Source organism: Etheostoma cragini, chromosome 12, assembly GCF_013103735.1.
Source record: "Etheostoma cragini isolate CJK2018 chromosome 12, CSU_Ecrag_1.0, whole genome shotgun sequence".
Lineage (NCBI taxonomy): Eukaryota > Metazoa > Chordata > Actinopteri > Perciformes > Percidae > Etheostoma > Etheostoma cragini.
In genome coordinates this window covers 15842317-15863898 of record NC_048418.1, presented here as the reverse complement: position 1 = coordinate 15863898, position 21582 = coordinate 15842317, and the positions used below count along the sequence as shown (strand labels likewise).

At 39.7% G+C, this 21582-nt stretch overlaps 1 protein-coding gene across 4 annotated transcripts in view; it reads left to right on the top strand.

Moving 5' to 3' along the window:
• The first annotated feature begins 1482 nt into the window (after positions 1 to 1482).
• Positions 1483 to 21582, top strand: part of LOC117954882 (laminin subunit alpha-3-like) — a 57918-nt gene continuing 37818 nt past the window's right edge. For 3 of the 4 annotated variants that reach the window (XM_034888980.1, XM_034888978.1, XM_034888979.1), the window contains exons 1-10: positions 1483 to 2013; positions 2364 to 2516; positions 12341 to 12458; positions 15092 to 15210; positions 15310 to 15480; positions 15999 to 16099; positions 17272 to 17387; positions 18200 to 18318; positions 18771 to 18861; positions 20180 to 20311. In XM_034888980.1, coding sequence (XP_034744871.1) covers positions 1705 to 2013; positions 2364 to 2516; positions 12341 to 12458; positions 15092 to 15210; positions 15310 to 15480; positions 15999 to 16099; positions 17272 to 17387; positions 18200 to 18318; positions 18771 to 18861; positions 20180 to 20311 — 1429 coding nt within the window. In that variant the 5' untranslated portion in view covers positions 1483 to 1704. The remainder of the gene's footprint in view (positions 2014 to 2363; positions 2517 to 12340; positions 12459 to 15091; positions 15211 to 15309; positions 15481 to 15998; positions 16100 to 17271; positions 17388 to 18199; positions 18319 to 18770; positions 18862 to 20179; positions 20312 to 21582) is intronic. The other variant, XM_034888981.1, reaches the window with a different exon arrangement.

The window sequence follows — 21582 nt, the reverse complement described above, 5'->3', positions numbered from 1 at the left end:
TTGTCTTTCACTGTGAGTTATTTTGGGACGGATGCAAAATTTAATAAATATGTACAAAACAAATTAGGACAATATGCATAAAGTAAGACAGAAGAAAGTCGTTCTAGTTGTAATAATAAATAAGGTTACTTCTTTCAGAAGGTTGTTTTGAGATCTATTTAGTGTGCATGTGCGTGCGTGTAAGCGATACTATAATCCACTTCAATGATTTATTTGTGACAACTTTTCTCCACTAGAGGTCACCCCAAGATCATTGTAAAAGGATCAACGATGTTGAGGGCTTCTCTAATCCAGCTATAATAGATAATACTATAGTATACGGTGGATGTACATGCACACTCAAAACATGAGAAAAACCTGGATGCGATCCCACGTTTGGTCCGTGCGTAAAAAGTAAATAACAACAATATGCAGACACTGCTATATTAAATTACATTGTTTCTAGATACATATATAGTTAACAGTAAATTAATTTCCATATTTAACTATTGACAGAAAGTAGTATTTTTTTTAAATATATAGTTAAAACCAAGATGGGTGGGCAAATCAATAAAAATAGGCCTATATGTATCGGACAGTAGTCTATGTATATTGAAGTCATTTTATGGCCTATTAATCATGTGGCTCGAAAATTTGATTTCAGTCCATAACCAAACTCTTACCTTTTATTTTGTACAGTGAACCCTCGTTTTTCACGGGGGTTACGTTCCAACAAGAACCCGCGATAGGTGAAATCCGTGAAGTAAAAGCTTTTTTATACGATGAAATACTCCATAATACATTGAAAACAAAGAAGAAAACATTTTTCCTTTTTACAGGCCCAAGCATTTGTTTAACAAATAAAAGTAGCCTACCGTGTAAACGTTTTTTTTTTTTTTTACAAATAACTACTGTTAAATAATCATTTTAATCATCAATACGAACTGAAGGCTTCAAATGTCGGAGATCAGCACCGCCCCCCCAGCCGCCCCCCCGCGACCAGAGTCGTAGGATTAGAACGAGAGAAAATTAAAAATGATTATGTAAAAACATTCAAAGTACAGTAGGAAAACAAGTGCCTCCCGTGTATTTCACTGCATCCTGATTCCACTCTGTAGCGTTTTTTTTTTCTAAAGCCCGCGGTGCAGGTGTGTTTTTTCGAGAGAAGAACATAGTTATCGGTAGTTGTTGTCGCTCTCTTTTCTTATGGGCAAAAAATCCGTGAAGCAGCGAGACCGTGAAAGGTGAACCGCGATATTGCGAGGGTTCACTGTGTATGCACAAGTGACAACCTGTTCAAAATGCCTTTGGAATTACAGAATAGGCTACTTCTCTCTGTGACTAAATAGCCTAATTGTAAAATTATAGGGTACAAAAAAGTGTTCACCTTGTAAGTAAGAGACAGTTTTCATGTTCAAAGAAAAGAAAGTGGGAAAGAAGAGGTGCTGCGGGGAACTGTGACAGGAGACCTTCTTGATGGATAGCATCGAGCTTAGACCCGGACAGCCTGACACCTGATAGCTCCAGAGTGGCGCACAGCGCGCTCAGGAAGACGGAAAGCTGGCGCTGTAAGTTTGGAAACATGCGGCGGAATGAGAGCACACCTTTAACAGTAGAAGACCAACTTGAAGCTTTGGCATTGACATACGCGGCTTTGCCACTGTAAAGGACCCTGTAGCGCGGAACTCGCGCAGACCCCTAAGCGCATTTCATGGACATCTTTCGATGACAAGACCTGCACGCTGCGGGTTGCTCTCGGCTTCGTGGAACATGGCGAGAGGGATGAGAGGAGCTCATCTCCTCGCTGTCTTTTTCACTTTTTCTGTAACACTTTTCAGGGATGCAAATGGCCAAGCAAACGTTAATGACTTAACAGGTTTTAGTTTGAGTCCTCCGTATTTCAACCTCGTTGATGGGTCTAGTATCTCTGCCACAGCAACCTGCGGTCAGGATGGTGCTGGGACACCGAGAAACGAGTTATACTGTAAGCTTGTCGGAGGACCGACCAGCGGACTTCCTACTCAAAATATACAGGTAAGAAAAAACTGGATGCGATGTTGTCTGTGTTATGTGAAATCTCTGACAAGTATCCCTGTGATGGCCAAGTTGTACCACTGTCCGACAAGGTTTCACACCGTTTTCCCTTTTAGCAGGGCTTGTCCCCTCTTGAGTTCGTCTGATGGTCCCTACATTTCAGCAGTTTGAAATGGACATGCAAAAACCTCTGTCTAAACCTAGGATTTAATTGTGGTTGCAATGTTTTTCATATTTGCATTAGGTTATATTTTTTGGTTATATTATTTGAAAGTGCCTGTCTCCATTATACATTTTGCAATTATTTGGGTGTGTATGTTTCTGAATACCATTATTTTGACATAATTTAGGGTCAGTTCTGTGACTACTGCAACTCCATTGACCCAAACAAAGCTCACCCAGTGACCTACGCTATTGATGGGACAGAGCGCTGGTGGCAGAGCCCTCCTCTCTCCATGGGACCGGGCTACAACGAGGTGAATGTTACCCTGGACCTTGGGCAGGTGAGATTATCATACCATACTCTGCTATGAACAGCTGGTTCCTCCGCTACCTGCACTGTGAATGATGATTGCTGTGTGGTGGCGGTTAAAGCACCTGAATGTTACAGAGGGAAGAGAAGGAACTTGGAGAAGGAGGTTGCAGAGCACCTTCACTGGTGTGCAATTGCAACATATTTTGCACCATGTTCTAATTCATTGCTGTGTTTTGCTGCTGCTTATGGGTTTTGGAAATGCTCGGAAGAAAGTTGTTGACTAATCGTGTTAATTCACAAATATTCCAAAAGTGTTACACAATTATGTTTTCAGTTCGACCTTCATCACCTCAGCCGACAGTGATCATGTGAATGAGGTTCTGCAGTTGGATGCTTGGCTGGGGTTTGGCTCACGGCCCATTACATTGCACCCTTACGCTCAATTATCTACTTTGAGGAAAGAGAGGAATTCTTTCTCTGGATTAGGGATCAGAAAGATGTAAAATCAAATATCAAGAGTGTAGATGAAGGTCTTGACCTCTTGTGTAAGGACGGTTTTAAGCAGTTGTGGAGTAGACCTTATTCAATAAAAGAACAACGGAGCAACGACAACGCTCCTCTCCACACATGTTGCATCTTTGGCTCCCAGTGAGCTCTATGTCAGACAATGGTTGTTGGCTTTTCTATCTCTATTTTAAGGCAGACTGAGCTGAGCAAATATCCTACATTGCTAAATATAGTCCACACTTACATTAGGATGGACACATATAGGGCCTGTAGGGATGTCTGACTCTAATACGTGGTAATGCTCAGTTTATTTCGGAGCTGGGAAAGTAGCATTATTGTATTATGGAGTGCTAAAAAGAGCGTGGCTGGATTTCTGATGGTGACTACCAACTGCACAACACCCTGCACTGCCTTACTAACACCTGTCACATATTTTTCTCTTCATGGCATCCGATGCAACCACCAAGACTGTAAACACTGCTCACTCGTCACCATTGCATTCCATATGGTTGTTTTAGCACTCAAATCCTCAGAGCAGAAAAACGGATGCTGTGAGAAAAGTCCTGGCAAGTGTGGGGCGGATTTGTGATTTATAAATTAGAACTTTATCATTTGGCAGCTTCCCAACCTTTGATGTATGATCACATCAACAACGTCAACATTCAAGCACTCCTCTACAAGTGGAAGAAAAAAGCCTAAATTGAGAGAAAACAACCAAAGAGTGTATCTATATATATAACATAATGATAAAGGCTGTTTATGTCTAAAATGGGTTATGATTTGGGACTGAAAGGAGTTTTTTGTTCTTCAGGCATCATCCTAAAGTTTGACTGTTTTATTCTACCCTACAAATGCAATCTCATGCATTAGAGCTGTCAAGTTGTTTGACTGTACCATGTGAAGCTTGAAAGCTTTGTAGATTTCTTTTCAAATCCACAGGATAAATGAACTATGTGGGCTAGACCCAACTGAATGGGTTCTGTGGTTTCTTTTAAGACCGACGCAGGTGGCTGATCTCCTGTTGTCTATATACATCTCAGCAGATATTTTAGATAACGGCATACTTGATGTTTATGTTAAAATAGTGAGGTTCAAAGAGAAAGGCCTTTTTGACAGAGCTGTTTCCGGTTATAGAGGATTGTTTGAAGCATTGTCTGCCATCTCTAAAGCTAGACTAATTTGACCAAAAGTGAACTCAAAAGTTTGTTAGTGAAAATAAATCAAAATGAGACATAAAATACAATTTTGAGCATAATTAGAATTAAAACCTTCCCAACTATTTCTCCAGTGCCCAGCGGTAGCCTTTGACTTTATGGATGGCGATGGCGGTCTTTGGGTCTACTCCTGAAATATCTCAAAACCTAAGATGGTGAAGGTTAAAAGTATGCCTGCTAAACCTCAACACGTTTGTAGGCTATTGTCATTGTGAGCTTGTTTGCTTGGTTATTTTAGCATTAAGCTCAGAGCACTGTTGTGTTTAAAGGTATCCTGCCACACGTATTTCACTACTTTGTGATGATGTCTGAAGTTCTAGCATGGACTTTGTAACATGTTTTGTGGAAAAAATGCCTTGATTACCTTGTTTCACGCCATTAGAATGTGGAATGTTATTAGAAAGCCTGCAGGAAGCTTGATTTGTGCCAGTTCTCATCAATATTCAAGAAGCTAAGCTGCTTGACTCTGATTGGCTAACAGCTAGCCAATGAGAATCTTGCAATCCGCATCCTTTACCCACCTCAACTGGGAGAGCTCATGAATAGTAATGAGTTCAGGCAACATGACTTCAGACTGACCAGCTTTGATAATTGGCCTGATTTCTCTGCTTGTTTCTTTTCAGTGGCTAGAGCTGACAGAAGAGGTAGAAGTTCATTTTTTTATTCACAACATAACACAAACAAACATGGACCTAACATATTTCAAAAAATGCGAGTAAAAACGTTTTTGTTTGGCAGGGCACCTTTTGAGTACAGTCTAGCAGAGGTGACAGCAGGGCAGTAGACTCTAAATGTTATTTTCAGTCAAGCAACTTATCTTCAAATCTTTGTGCAACTTTTATTTACTGGCCCAAAGGCTGACTGCTTATGATCACTTTCTAAATGGCCTCCAGCTCAGAAACCTCCAATGAATAAGCCCTTTGCCAGACAGGTTATTGCAAGCAGGTTAACTGCTCCCTGTTTTTTTGACCTTCTTGGACTCGTGACCCATGAGAAATCCAACCTTGAGTCAGAAAATGACCTCAATAATCTTCATTTGGCTTCTGAATAGATAAAGATGGGGTTTTGCGTAAATGCGTTGTTTACTTCTAGAATAATTTGTCTGATAATGAATGAATTTGAGATACGTAGATAATTGTGGGAACACAGATCAGATCTTAAATGATTTCCACTAAAACAGTTTTTGCCTTGTATGTGTTTATTTCTTCACCATTTTGTTAAGATGTCAAGATTCAGTAAAACCTTTCTTGTCCGTTCCATTATTAGATATCTGTGCCCACCAACATACTGGCTACTTTTCCAGGAACATTTGCCCCTGTTAAACTATTTACAGAACACAGTAGGCAAGCCATTGTTCTGGTAAACATTTACACCACATATCAAACAGCCAGTCACTCCTTTTTTTTCTGGGGAATGTATTTTAGGAGCCCTGACTACATGTGCTTATCTGCCTGAGTGAGCCCAGAGTAGACCATGTGAGACAAACTTACCAGGGCTTACTGCTCTCGGTCTCTCATCTGATGAGACTGAGCTGCTTTTGATTGGTGGGCGTCAGTCACTTAATGAACATCAGACATTATTGGTTTAAATCATGTTCTGATTAGTTGCTGGATTGATGTTCAATGTAGTTAACTGGCATGCTATATGAAGGTTAAGGCCATGGATTATATCTGTAGGTGACAGGTGTTTATTGTGTTGTTGTTGGGGATGAGGATGTTGTAATGTGTGTGGTTGTTCTGTGGATTTAATGGGACTTGCAGATTATATTGTTGTTTATCTGTGCATTATAGGTTATGTGCTTAGCAGGCTATTATTTTAGATGTATGCTTTTCACTTTATAGGGGATGTGAGTAAGTGCAGAAAACATTGACATGATCTGGTTCAGGTTAATGCAATGGCTTTGGCACTGCTCACAGTTCTGCCATCGTCAAGAGACAAAACTCAAAACTCAACTTAAAAGAACTCAAATTTAGAGACATTCCCCTGCAACCAAATCCCCTCTCTCAGGGGTCCACCTCCCGCCAAAGTTGGTTTGAATGTTTTATTTGCAGCCGTCGCCCCCTTTTGTGTTAGAATCCTCCTAGGCGGTATTGTGTGACATCCTTTCTCTGCTCTCAGACCCTTACAAAGGTTTGGTTCTTTTAAAGCCTCTCTGAAAGTGACCTGACCCTCTCTTTTCACTCAATAAATGGGTAGAAATGTAGAGGTGGTGTAATTTGGTGGTGAGAAAGTACTTAAAGAGAAAACACACAAGTCCCAGACTAAAAACATTCCACTTTCCCTTGTTTATGATGCTTGCTTGCGTGCACGCATGTATAATCTTGTGCGCGCTTGTGTGTTGCTGCATCCATCCAAATCATACAACAGGTGGTTATCAAATGTGTAGTGGCTATAATCCTAAATGAGGTGTCATGTGATTTGAATATGTAATCTGAGACAAAGAACATATAAAATTTCAGTTAAAAAATCAATATTATTTTGTTGTATATGTTTGATAATAAAGATTTGTCCATTCTGTGCAGCTGGCTCAGTGTGACCCTAGAGACGAGATCGGCTGTTAGACATGTGCCTATTGCTGTGGTAACGATGGAGGTGATGTAAGTGCCCATCTTTAGCCGGGCTGCCTGAGGCGCCAGGCCATCCAGCAGCTATTTACTACAGTACAACACCTCGTGCTAGTTAACAGCATAGCAGTCTGGCATCACTGCAGCCTGTTGGACGGCAGTCGCTCCTAAATCTGGACCTTGGATGTGTAAAAGATTGTGGAGGATAACCTGTGATCTGTTTACCGTTTTAAGGCCTTTGTCATATGTGGAAATGCTAATCATTGGTTTGAGGTTTACCGACGTAGGGATTGATCTAATTATTAATAGGATGTGCTGGAGAGCAGGAGTTTTCCTAGACCCATTTGAAAAGACAGTTTTATGAATAGTAGTACACCAAGAAGTGAAACAAAAGGTGGAGGAAATACTGCATCAGAATAACAATGCAATCGTTTCCTACACATCTTGTACTGAAACATTGAAATCTTGAATATTTATGTTTTGTGCTTAATGTGTTTAAGTAAAAAATGGTGTGTTAACACAGAACCATCTAAGAAGCCGTCATAGGAAAAGGCTGGGCACTTTCAAAAAATACCTGGCAGGTGGTTGGATGAAACATCTGTATACAGTATTATGTCCACTGTTGTTGTTTTGAGAGAACAGTTGTGGCCGTCACACACACACACAATATCGCGATAATCCAGTTGTTGTGCAAGGTACCTAACAAAAAGAATTGGAAAATACAAAATGTCTTACTTGTTTACCAATTCCTAAGACTTGAAATTGATCCGAAATACTTTTTAATAGCCCATCTTGGACTGCATTGCTTCTTAAGGTTAATAATGACCTTTCATAAACAGGCAAACATGTTGTGTTCAACGCAGAAAAGCAAACAGACAATTTTTGAGCAGCTGCGCCTTATTTACAATGGGAAGATTGCTTACAAGTAGAGACTTGTATCTACTGTATGTATTCTGTTACACCTAAGTCTTTTTCTGACTTTTCTTTGTCACTATTTAACTAATTCTGTCATGGAGACAGAGAAAAATACACCAGACTCCCCTTCCAACCCCCACCTGTTGCACACAGACAAACAGTTGTACATTAAATTGTTAGAAACTGGAGGCCAACTGGTCCACCCCACTGTGCTGCAGTATGCTCTGTCTGCAGGGCTGATCCACTCCAACAGAAGGTGATGCCTCCTCTCCTTGGAATTGCATTCCTCTGATCTCACATCAGACTGACTCTCAGGAGCTCGCTCAGATAGCTTCTGTTCATCAGTATTTTCATCTCACTGTAGATTTACTCTTCATGGCTCTGTGGTGCCCTTGGGTTGGAATTTGGGAATAGGATAGGATTAATATATGCTTCTTAATTGCACACGGAAAATGTACTTATTGATGTTAGATTGCCAGCTTTCATCTTGCATGTCTAACATCAGATTGGATTAGATATACGGTATAGATGTTATGTACTGCATATGCACATCTCATCTTCTCCTGGAAGCACACAACATCTACCATTAGGGCAATACAATACCATTATAATATCAAATACATAGATCATGAAATTTTTTTTTTATTGTTGCAGGCACTATAGTTTCTGATTGAGAAGGCTGGGAGAAATTCCTAACCAGTCCACTTTACAGTACACTTCATTTGATTAATACAAAGAGATTATAATTGAAGAGATCCACGTGGCAGGCACGGCTGCAGGAGCAACTGGCAAAGGCTCACGGAATCAGTCAGGTCAGTTATATTTTTATAGCGCAGTTGAAAACAAGCTTTTCCGTCTAGGTAGATGGGTTAGAGTCTGCCTCAGTACAGATATACAGTACATGATTAAAGAAATAATACACAGTGTAGTACAATAAAACAGTAATGAAGAGAAGGCATGATTAAAATAGAAACCTAAAACAACTAGCTTGGTAAAACCAAAGTAAAGAAAAAAAGAAGTAAGTAGAAGGATGAAATCAAAGTCGAAGTAATAAAATAGGAAGTTATGAGAAATAGAACAAAACCAACAAAGCAATAGGAGGATGTTAAAAATAAGTTAAGAGGGGACTTGACAAAAGCTTATTGTTTAGTCTGAGACTGCCATGGGGCCTTCAAAAATAACTATTTCTAATGTACACATTTAATATATTATTTGAAATGGTCTTACCACGGCAACAACAATAAATAACTTAGGGTCTAAATGTGTGTTGTCGCCACATTGCTAACAGTAGTCTTCTTTGTTTCAAACATTCGGTATGACAATATTAGGTTTTTGCTTACCAGAGAGAAGCAGTGCTGCTGCAGTTCACACTTCATGTTACACATTTATCAACCTTTAGCTGTCACACACACAAACACACACACTGTACAGATTCACAATCAGGGGTCAATAATCCAGAAATGATGATACATTTATGAGCGGGGCTGTGTGTTTTCTTCACAAAGCGTTGCAACAAGAAGATGCTGTTGTTAAAATGGCGTTTGGTCATGAGGGATTTGGTTGACTGTGTTGCCATGTTGTTAATTGGAAGGTTAGAGGACGTCTGGATACTTTTGTATATACATAATACATTGTATAGGTGATACTATTATAGGTGGGGCAAGGTCAGGAATTTGAGATGGGGGGAGGAGGCTGAGAAGGTACTTTTCAAACAGTCCATACCTTAACCTCTGACCTTTTTGACACCCACCCACAGCCTCCTACACTAAACACCTTGGCATAACACTGTCTAAGGTCTAAGGGCTGCAGATGCAGAGAAGGGCAGAAGATTACTCCGCTCAAGTGTTATTCCAAGTGTGTTTGCCACAAGTTTGTCAATCTGTTTCATGTCTTTGTATGCCAATGAAATCCTTCCTTAGTGCGTTTGGCATGCCATTGCGGTATTTCAGGCTCCGTGCAAACAATACATACAGTAGGTGCTGGACATATTTCAACAGTCTGTTTAGACTGGCAGCACACAGTTGGAGTGACAGGCCTCAAATTAAGCGAAACTGTGCCAGGACTGGCCCTGTGTTCCAAGATCATGCTGTCTGTTTCTCACTGGGTTTGTTTCCGGAGGATTCTTCTCCCAATTACTCAGTTACTGGCATCAAGTCAGTGTGAGATACCACAGTGAATGGCATCACCACAGTCAGGCTAGATGAGAATTAAGTAAAGTTGGATGCATGAGGTTTGCGTTAGTGTCTAGATTACAGAATACCATAAGAGTGAGAGTAAATAGGAAGGTCTGATTGCCTATTTCAGTCTTTTCTGATTTATTTTAGCTAAAAGTTCAGTTTTAAAAAGTCTTTTAAATGTAACATTTTTGTATGTACAGTGAACCACACAGAACTGTATCGCCGTTGGTTCCTCACCAGTAGGCAAAGGTACCAAACATCAGTATGTTTTTAGTAGTAACTGAAATGTCCATTGCAAAAGGTTGGTATCAAATGTTTTTGTCTGAATGTAGATAGTGGCCATAGTATTTCTAATGATACCCAGCCAGCCCCAGGTAAAGCCTCACCCATTCTGAAACAAGTGTGTGCTAAAACATGTTGGTTGACTACTGCAAATGTGCCACTAGCCGACTCCACAAATCCCCAGAGAGCACACATTTTGGTGTTTTCACTGTACCAGGACAGCAATAGAATTATGCTATGGGTGAGGACATTGTTATTCTTCTTGGAAACAAGGATAATGTTTTGCTGTTACAATCTTTATCTGTACCCATAGCAAGTGGTGGAGACGATTTTCACTGTGGACTGCTGTCTGTGACAGGTTCCCGAAAGCAGTGGCATGCTCTGCTTTGGGGGCATTTGGAGGGAAGCGGAATGTGGCGCTATGTTTGGATTCTGAGATGGGTCCGGATGCCAGCCAGCACGTCTCTAGCCACCCCTACCCTTTTTACCCTCCCCCATCTTGCTCTCCTGCCTCCCTTTCCCTGGCCTTCCCTTGATGTCATCACAGCCCGTGCAAACTAAACTTCCTCCTGTTCCTCAGTGGAACCAGCATATTGATAGAAGGCAGCTCCTCTTAAAAAGCCTTGCTTCTGTTTTTAGATAGATGACAGCCCACATCTTGTTTGCATGCCCCCTAACCCTTTTTTGCACATCCTGTGGCATGTGGGTGGAAGTGTGTTCTGATTAATTTCAAGACACACCCCGTTTAAAGTTGAACTCAGAGAGAGCCGTTTTAAGCTATTTTATTATTTATAGATTGACTGTTTTGCTCAATGACAACAGTGATTAAAGGTCAATCAAAAGGCTATTTGCTACCTAGGGATTCAGTTTTTTTGTTATCAGGAATTGTTGACAGTTTTCAGAAAAAATGGCCAGACAGTTCTCTGGCTGACCTCTGAGCTCTCTTACAATCCATCAACCCAAGAGCTTCTTAAACTTTGGGCCATTATATTTCAGGCTTGGGGGTAGAAATCTTGACACAGTCCAATTTTCTTTACTTTGCTTTGATATACATGTTAGCATAGCTCCCTGCCTAATCCAAGGAGAGACAATTTCAAATGCCTGCTGGGGGTTTTCATCAAGGTGCTGAGGGATGCTAGACGAGTGTGGGCCTGCATTCCTCCTTCTTAAAGAGAAACGAGTCTGTAGAAATGTCTTTTATTTCAATAGCACACAATAGTTTATGCACAGTTTTCATTCATCACGTCAATCCTGAGGGCAGCTACCATAGGTTCAGCAAATATGCTGAATAGTTATAGTACCCTGCTATAGTACCCTGTTTTTGAAACATTAAATACTGTAGCTACATATTGCTTTTGGATCTAAGCCAAGACTGAAATTGCATGAAGATAAACACTGTTTCAGCATTACAGAAACAGTACAGGGGTGTGTGGTCATGTGTAGGTGAGGCTTTTTGTTGACACTGTAGTTGTCACGTGCTGGTAGGTGTCACAGGGTTTAAATTCCAAGCCATGCCAAGTCCATGCCAGATGGTAACAAAGACAGCTTTGACTATCACAAATTACTTTTCCATGTACAATGTTCAATCAAGCTGAAGTCACCCGCTTTTAGGGCTTGATAAGAATGCTGATGAACTGCAAAGGAAACATACTGCTCTGAGCTTGACAGAAATCTCAGTGTTGGCAGATACAATCATTGGCATCATTTTCTGCCCTTGTATGGACTGTATATTCCGATGAAAGGTGATGATAGAGAGTTCAGAGAACAGACATGGATTATGTGGGCTCAGCTGATGTCTTTTCACTAACATGGCTGCACCTGCACCACTTTTATTGACTTTATGCTAGCAAATGTTGGTGAATTGATTGCTGTATGGCCACACAGATAAGGCTGAAGTCAAGCTGAGAGAATAAAAGCTCAGAGCAGGAGGCCCTGGTCCTGATCATTGTGATTGCAAATTCCTAATTAAAGTGAGTTAGTTCTGTGGTGATCGCTGAGATACAACAACAAAGCTTATGTTGTGCCCCGGCTTTCACAAGAAAGGAAACAAGGGTATTGTCATAGATGACGGCCAAGACTGGGGCCTTACTTGATAGAGCAATGAGAGCACAGGAAACTACATCATAATGCCAATTTCCGTTTAGAGCAGTGACTGCTTTTTGTTTAGCCTGCTCTTTGTGTTCTGATTTTTAGCTCTTCCATGTGGCGTACGTCCTCATCAAGTTTGCTAATTCACCTCGACCTGACCTCTGGGTGCTTGAGCGCTCTGTAGACAACGGGAGAACCTTCAAACCCTGGCAGTATTTTGCACGTAAGTTCCTATTTCATTGTCTTTTTGCAACATTACAGTTTTCAATGTATTCTTAAAAACAAGTCAGATGGTCAGATTGTCGCCTGAAAATCAGTATCAATAAAACCTGCCAGTTCCCCAACTGTCAGTGATTTGTAGCTCAAGCTGGTAAATCTAGTAAAAATGCAGGTTTGTATTTTTTAAGTAAATTATATTCATGTAAATGAATGTCTGCTATTTATTGGTTGTAAAATTCCATAATGATCCCTATTTGTTGACAGCTTTTACACTTTTTGTCAATTGCTCATGGTAGCAGGATTTCTTTTCTGATGGTGTGTTTGGAATACACAGACAACATTGGAAAGTGATTCATAAGAAGTACAGTGCAAAACCACAACAGCAGCAACCACTCATTAACAAAATCCTGTTAGAATCACAAAAACGCAGATATGGGGGATTATCTTGTATTTGTAATAAACAGTTGTTAAATCATAATTAGCAGATTTTGTTTAAAAAAATAAGCTTCTTTTGCGTTTTGACTCTATTTAAAGCTACATCGTGTAAGAATGTCTCCCATCTAGCGGAGAAATTGTATGTGACAACCAACTGAATATTAAATTATAGCCCCTCCCATTCCGAGCGTGTTTTAACTCCTATGGTGGCCGTATTAGTCCAAGAAGTTTGACTTTGTCCGTGAGTGATCCTTCTGGTGAAATAGTTTTACATTATTTTGGTAACAGTTTATTGCTAACATTAGCTATCAGCTTCCCAAACATGTGCAAGATAATGTTAGTAAAGAATCAGTGCTATTCTTTATATTACACGAGATTAATAGTGGAAGGCGGTGTTGTAAGAGAGAAGCAATGGAGGTTTGTGTTTTATTATAATTCTCTGAGCAGTGTGAACAATGTCAATGAAACCAAAAATAGCTCTTAGTATCGCTATTGTTTACACACAGCTGTTCTAGCTGTAGCTAGTCTATGTTACAACTCCATGACGTGAGTTGTCTTCCAGGGACATCACAATACACATGATTACGTTTGTGTTACAAGGTAGACAATCCTTTTTCATCATTGACGTAAGGAAAAGACGTTCTAGCATTATGGACAACCATACCATGTTAGCCAAGCAACTATAAAACTTTGAATTTAAACAAATTGACGAAATTACCATAAGAGAAGAAAGCAGGCAACTTTGGTGTCCCTTTTAAAATCCTTGCTCCTTATGAGCTCTTTCCAAAGCCACTCCAATATTAACTTTGGTCTTGTTGCTTTGCCTGTCGCATTGTCATTTTAATTCTCTTTTTAACTTCCTTGGCGACTCCGTTACATGTACTAGAGAATAGGCGTGATCCTCCATAACAAAATGCTTTTGAATCTGCCGGCAGCAGTCGCAATCTTCTCTTCTTCCCTGGCATTTGTCACATTGCCACTCAGTGTAAAAGCGCAAAATGCGGAAGTACATGTCCCTCTTTGGGTAATGTATTTTAAAGATGGAGGCCCAACATGGCAGCTGTCATGTGAGCGAGTAGCTCGTTTGTATTCTGAATAATTCTAAATGGCAGATTCTACGCTTACGAGAATAATTTTTAGTTGGTAATTGCACATGAATAAGCACTTATTTGTGAAAGAACAATGTTTTTTTTGCTAAGAATCATATAAAGAAATTATCCAATGGAGCTTTAATAACAAATGAACAGGTGTAAGTAAAAATGACTCGCTAAGCTATGCTAGAAATCCATCATGTAGAAGACTGGCACTGCTCAATGGAATGCACCCATTATTATGGTTATTAATTGTACATGTGTCTTTCCTGCCATGACAAGTCAGAATGTCTGCTCTAAAAAAGACCCATTGTGAGGATAGATTAGAATTTGTTTTATAGCGCACATTTAAGTCTGGCACAATGATATCCTGCTTAAGAATTTAAGACAGGAAGTGTGTGGGTTTTTGGTTGTGTGGAAAAAAAGAGGAAATCAGAAGTAACCACCGAACATTGAATGAATTCAAGGATAAATGTCAAGCTTAAAACGTTTATGTTTTGGGGTTACATTTTGTGTAAAAGGTGTCAAATGGTGGTAGGCAATAAATGTCAAACTTGGACTCAGATTTATAATATAAAAGTTTCCCTTTGCTAAGATTTTTACTTGATTCAACTTAATGTTTGTGCAGCGACTCTACATCTTAAACAACATCATTCATTTACTAAGTTTTAATACTTTTTTTGGCTTTGTTTCTTTTTCACAAATGTTGTAATTGGATGTTACACAGCCTATAATTGTACAAATAACAATAGTAAAAAAACACACATATCAATGCAAGAAATTTCAAACATTACATATTTAACTCATTTTCATGTTTAAAATCCCGATAAATCAATGTAAGATGATGCCTTTTGGGTTTGAGCTATTTTGGCAGATAACTCTTAGATATCAGACTGCAAGCACCAGAACACAACTGTCAATGTTTAATTAACTAAGTATTGCTGTGTCATAATAATTGGCGATAGAGAGTAGCTTTACAGAAGTCATCCACGGGTCAATATAATTCTCTTTACATTAAAATGAAAAAGAAGTAGTATATGGGGTGAGAGGTTAAAGGGATTTTATTTAAAACTTTAAAAAAAATGATAATTAAAAATGTATTTTTCGGCAGATTCAAAGCGTGAGTGTATTGAAAAGTTTGGAAAGCAGCCCAATGCTCGTATAGTGCATGATGATGACCAGCTCTGCACCACAGATTACTCACGGATTGTCCCTTTAGAGAACGGAGAGGTAAAATATATTAAAATCTTGGAAAACTATACCAAAATTGTGTTATTTTATGAGGTATCAGAAACAGTCTTGTGAAATAAATACATTTGTGATGTCTAGATTGTGGTGTCTCTGGTCAACGGTCGGCCGGGGTCTAAAAACTTCACCTACTCGCCAGTGCTGCAAGACTTCACAAAGGCCACCAATGTTCGCCTGCGCTTTCTCCGGACCAACACCTTGCTGGGCCACCTGATCTCCAAGGCCCAGAGAGATCCCACCGTCACACGCAGGGTGAGGCACATACTGTACAATCTCACACAAAGGTGTCATGCTGGCAGACTCCTGTTTCCCATTTGGGCAAGCCGCATTTTGAACTCTGCACCACCTACCCTCCAGCTTCCTTTTTGCTGACACAAACACACTGACCTGTTCCCTCCTGCTCAAACATTCATCCTTGTCAGAGCCTAGTGCCATATCTGTCTGTCCCGTCATCATAATAATTCCTTTTGTAGAGACAGCTAGGACTGCAGGTGCATCATATGACATTTCTCCTTACTCTAGGATACTGTATGCTGTCTGTGTTCATTCTTATCTCATCTCTTTTTTTATGATTCACTGAATCACCTCATAAAACTAGCCTCAGCCTATGGATCATTGTTTAAGTTTCCACTAGTCAAAATGTGTGACTCACTTCTTCTGCAAAGAAAAGTCAAACATTTGTTCTAGTGAGGGGGATGTTGCAGATAACATACTGTAGCTGTTACTTTGAAAATGTAGCTGGTGATAACATTTGCCCTGTTTGTTGACAGTATTACTATAGTATCAAAGACATCAGCATTGGTGGACGCTGTGTTTGCCATGGGCATGCACATGTGTGTCGTGGGGGGCGTAACCAGGAAAACCCAAAGAGGTTAGTAATGCTCTTAAAACTATGCAATGCTATGCAAATTTGACACAATACTTGGAAAGCTCTGGTTGAAGGATTTTTCATCACTCATTAATTATCCCTTGAACCGGTTCCTAATAAGCATTTATTAACAAAAGTTATCTTTGAAGTATAGGTTCAACCAGTAAAAACATTTTATTTGTTTATTCATTAAAAGCAGTGAATAGTCTTTTTGTACAATGGGCTTCTGTGTATAAACATTGTACTGAGATGACTTAATGCTGAAAACATAAAGGCATGGAACACAGAGATGCTGCCAGATCTAGTGATTTTAGTGATAGTGAATTGTTTCTGAGGAAGGAGAATTACCTCATATGTTTTTACATTGACATCGCCATTGTAAAGGGGAGCAGATTATTTTAGTTACTCTGTTTACTGGCTGTGACGTTGTAAACAGTTGGTAAAAGGGCAAGATGTGTGATAAAGTGCTGCTCTGTTGCCCTCTGTATTCTGAAAATCTTAACAACAGAACAACATAGCATTCATGGGTGCTTCATTGTTGCTTTATTGTTTACTACCAACTTGGGCAGTTTAAATGAATGTTCCCATTGGCTTAAAGCTGCTCCTATCAATGTTTTTATATTAACAATGGATGAAATGACTTTGCATAATGTGAAAAGTATTGTTTGGAGTAAATAACACAAAATTATATCCTGACTCTGCAGTTCACTTCAGCAATACAGAACGTTTTAGTGTCTTTCAGCTCATGTATTGATTTTTTTGGGGTCACAGATTTACTGTCTCACCGTTTCTCAGAAAACAGCTAAGCTACTTGCCCAGCACCAAACAAGAGACAGACAAAGTTAGCACTAGCTAGCTGGCAGCTAAAGAGTCAGACACTACTCAGAGGAGTTGGTGGAGACCAAAACAGAGCTAAAAGTAAAACGGTGGACTTACATTCATCAGGTTATCTGAAACATTGACTCCAAATGAATGCTAATGTTGTGTCTGCTGTATAAATAGACAACCGTTTATAACACCTTGAAAAGGTAAGAATATGTCTGCGTGAACAGCTTGTTCTGCTTCCCCCTAGTGGGTAACAAAATAAATTAATGTAGGTTTAAGAAAGTTTTGGTTTTGTTGCAAATCAAAATGTGAGCCTCACTAAATCCAGGTGTCTCCTCTCCTGTCTGTAGGCTCCAGTGTGAGTGCCAACACAATACTTGTGGTGAGACATGTGACCGCTGCTGCCCAGGCTTTAACCAGAAGCCATGGCGTGTCGCGACTGTTGACAGCTCCAATGAGTGTCATCGTGAGTGTACATTTAATATGAAATTCAATTCATTCAATATGTAAACAAAACCACAATCTGCTTCCCTCCACGATGCTGGCTTCATAAATTACAGCCCCCAGAGCGGACTGAAGTGTCCTCTTGATATTTAAGCCCTGTTTTGGATGTCCTGTTATGGTATTGCAGAGAGCCTCAGTTGACGAGTTGAGAGGACATTCCTCATATGGTATGTATGAAGAACAGCACAGTGGACAACTAGCTCCAGGATAACAGCTGTTTTGTTATACCAGATTTAGGACAACAGCTTTTTTTGTCAGCTTAGCCAGCTAGTCTGCCAGGTAGTCAGGCCTGCGCCAGCCTGCCAGATAGTCCCCCATGCCAGTTTATGGCGAGCCATCCAGTCAGCCAGCAGAGCCTGTGTCAACTGGAATCTAATTGATTTGGACCGTTGACACATTTTCCCTTCATGAAAAATGATCTTGTAGCAGCCACAAGAAGAGAGAGAACGATGAAGAAGACTCTAATTAGTGCACTTATGCAGTGGAAATGCACCCTAACCATTCATAAACTTTAATAAGACAGGGTAGTATGCAGGAAGAGGATGTGCCTTCTTGTTTAATTTGGATTTTATAGTTTGTCTTCACACTTAGCACCCAGACTTAAAACTCGTTTTTGGAGAATGAGTAGCTTAAGGTGCTTAAACACTGACAGGTGTAGTCTGCTGAGGGGTATAGAGTAATCGTGTGTGTTTGTGTGTGTGTGTGTGGGTGTGTGTGTGTGTGTGTGTGTGTGTGTGTGCGCGCGCACGTCTGTCTCGGGGGTTTCCTCCTTAGCCTGCCAGTGTTTCTCCCATGCCTTTGACTGTTATTATGATCGAGAGGTGGAAAAGAGAAGAGCAAGTTTAGACACCTTTGGAAGGTACGACGGAGGAGGAGTGTGCATCAACTGCCAGGTATGAAATGCATGTCAAGTCTAAACTGATTACCGTGTGTGGTTGTAGGAGAGGTAGGAGAGGTGGAAAGTATAAAAAATAGTAGAAAAATACAATGTTGTCCTTGTGTATCTTTATGGGTTCCTCTATTGAGCATTTGATACGGATGCACCATTTTGGGTTTGGGATGTTACATAAAACAAACTTTTTCCATTTGCTCTTACTACTCCAAGAAATTGATTTTGTTTAATTGTAGTCATCAAAAAAAAGTTAATTAAGTGTTTATTCAGGATAAGTGTAAGTGTCCCTCTGGACTATGACACGGATGCAAAGAGTGTATGAAAGCATTGTGTCCTGTCAAATGTGTCAATGTGCTTTTTAAACAAGAGATTTTAAGTTACAGAGCAATGAAGACTCTTGTGCTCTTTATGTAAGGGTTATATCGCAAACATTATTTGTGTGTTCTTCTTCAGCACAACACTGCCGGAGTGAACTGTGAGCAATGCCTTGAAGGTTTCTACAGACCTTATGGAGCACCTCCCGAATCTCCCACCGGATGCATACGTAAGATGCATTTTCTGCGTTTGTCCCATTGATCTAATGCAACATTGTAGTGCACAATTTTAAATTCTTCTTTTTCATAGCTTCATTTTTTGATCGTTGTGTGCAAGTGCCGCAATCTGTTTTCATTTTATATCTCTATATATTAAATGGATATAAATTTGTCAGATACCAGTTCAAATCAGTTTCTGCAGCTGCTTTATTTAATGCAATGAAAGCAAATTATGAGGATATAACTTGTTGGGGTGGAACTTTGCCACCCTGTCAAATTTACAGGCTATAGCATTAGATAACGTAATAGAAATATAACGTCTCACCATGTAGGTATTTGACCTGCAGTGTCCATGACGAACAAGTGAAGCCAAAACACTGTTGTATTCACAGAGAGGCATCATTGTCTTGTTTGAGATGGACAAAAAAGGCATCATGGAACAAGCACCAATGGCACCACTGCTTATGTTATTGCTAAATTGGGCTCTGCTCTTGTTCACATTACTTTAATGGTCAATGGCTGTTGCTCGCCATATAAATAGCTGCCAGTTGTGTTTAGACATTAGAGAGTAGTGGAATTAAACTGGTTGACCTGAGCACTTTGAAAAGTAAACCATGAAATCCACAAACTCAATTAAGTTAGCTTAGCAGAAGAAGGCATTTGTTTTGGCAAAAGCAGAGTCACTAAAGGTTCAGTAATCATTATTTGCTTCTGAGATCCCTCATTTTGAGATGATTGATAGAATAGTAGTAGCTTTCTGTGCTTGTAACTTATAGTTTATGTCATTTACAGTAAATGTGTTTTTGCCACAACTAGGGCTGGGTAATGTTCATAAAATGTTGGTACCGGTACCGAAAACAATACTGTGACTTTTGATACCGGTTCCTAAACAATTATTTTTTTGATGGCAATTTTATAAAACAAAAACAAATTACAACATTCCACATAATGCAACAAATTGTTTTATAAATTTTTCAGCTCCTAATTTGTGAGTCCTATCTCTGTGCTTGTTTTTTCCTGCAGGTCTCTACCACGTGTAACGTTAGACAGACGATTCCCAACATTATTAGATGTCGGTAGAAGCATACTGCACTGACACAGATGCGATTTACTCCTTAGGTGGAATGTTTTTGTAGTCCATACTTTAGACGCGATTTTGGTCGGTGCCTAAAAAGTCCTGAATTTGGTACCCAGCCCTAACCACAACCAGTAATTCTGTGAGGTCTTTATGCACATGGATGTCTATATTAAAAGTCTACATCGATGGATCTGAAGGTGTACATTTGTCTGTAAATGATAATTGACAAAGAAAACATGCAACCCCACCAGCCTGCAGGTGTGATGAAAGGACTACAGCCGGCTGTGAAATGGGGTCTGGAAGGTGTATCTGCAAGCCCCAATTTGCTGGAGGAAACTGTGATCGCTGTGCTGAGGGATACTATTACTACCCTCAGTGCATTGGTAAGTTTTTTTTTCTCTCACCACATACAAGATACCCAATTTAGCTTTAACCTTATCTTTGTCCCTTTGAATCATAGACAACAGAGGTATACACAGTCAGGTGAAACTGAGCCCACCCTTTGACATCTGGAATCTCTTTCATGTTCACCCTTTTTTGGCCCTTTTGTGTTTCAGTCTGTCCGTATTCCCCTTAAGGGAGGAGTACAACTTTTTGGACTTGTTATTATATAATCAAAGAAGTATGTCTGAAATAAACATAAAACAAACAAACTCAGATATTAGAATCACAGGAGAATTTTCCGATCTTATCTCATTCTGATCTGGCTACAGACCCAGGGCATAAAGATAAGCCACCCAGGCTTTCATCTTCCATTGTTTTGAGTATTTTTCTTCCGGTCTTTGACTGACATATATCCTTTCTAAGGTCTCTAGTTGAACTTACTACAGCATTCAGCTTCTGTGTTCCTGGATTTTGAACTTCGAAACTGACGGTCACTTGTTTTCTTTGAGGGATAAGTAACGTTTTGAAACTAAATTTAACTTGAATAAGTTTAACTCGTCCATACAATGAGTCATAGAGAAGCAACCTATCCATGTAAAAAGTTATATTTCTTTTTCGCCAATCCTAATATAATAATAATAACTTTCACTGTAAACCACTTTGATTGACCTGTGGTATCATCCTTAACATTCATGCTTGTTTTATTCAGTCAGCTATAATACATGAAAAAGTATCACATCTGTATTCTGCCCCAGGTGTAATGTTTCTTATGTCATATAACGTCAAATTAATTGTAGACTAAAAACTTCTTGGCATTTAATGACCAATAGATAGATTTATTACTAGAAGTTATTAAAACTGGGTCTTTCATCTCCAGGCTGTTAGCACTGACAAACTGTCTAAACATGCTGAGACAGTCATTAGGAGTCTGTCTGGGTTTCAAGAGGCTCTTCTCTGCTAGTTTGCATCACCGTATGACATTTCTACAACTTGTGTGTGATACAGTAGATAAAAGTCAATTTACTATTTTGCTTGTAGAAGGCTATGCTTCTTTACATGTAGGGATCAAAATGTTACAGGAATAGTTTGACACTTACAATGATTTGGGACTTTTGTTGTTGTTGCTTTCTTACCAAAAGTTAGATGAGAGGATTGATACCACTCTTATATCTGTTAAGGCTAGATATTTGTCAGTTAGCTTAGCTTAGCGTAACAGCTGGAAAAGGGGAACCAACTAGCCTGGCTCTATCCGGCTTGTTCTAAAGTTACT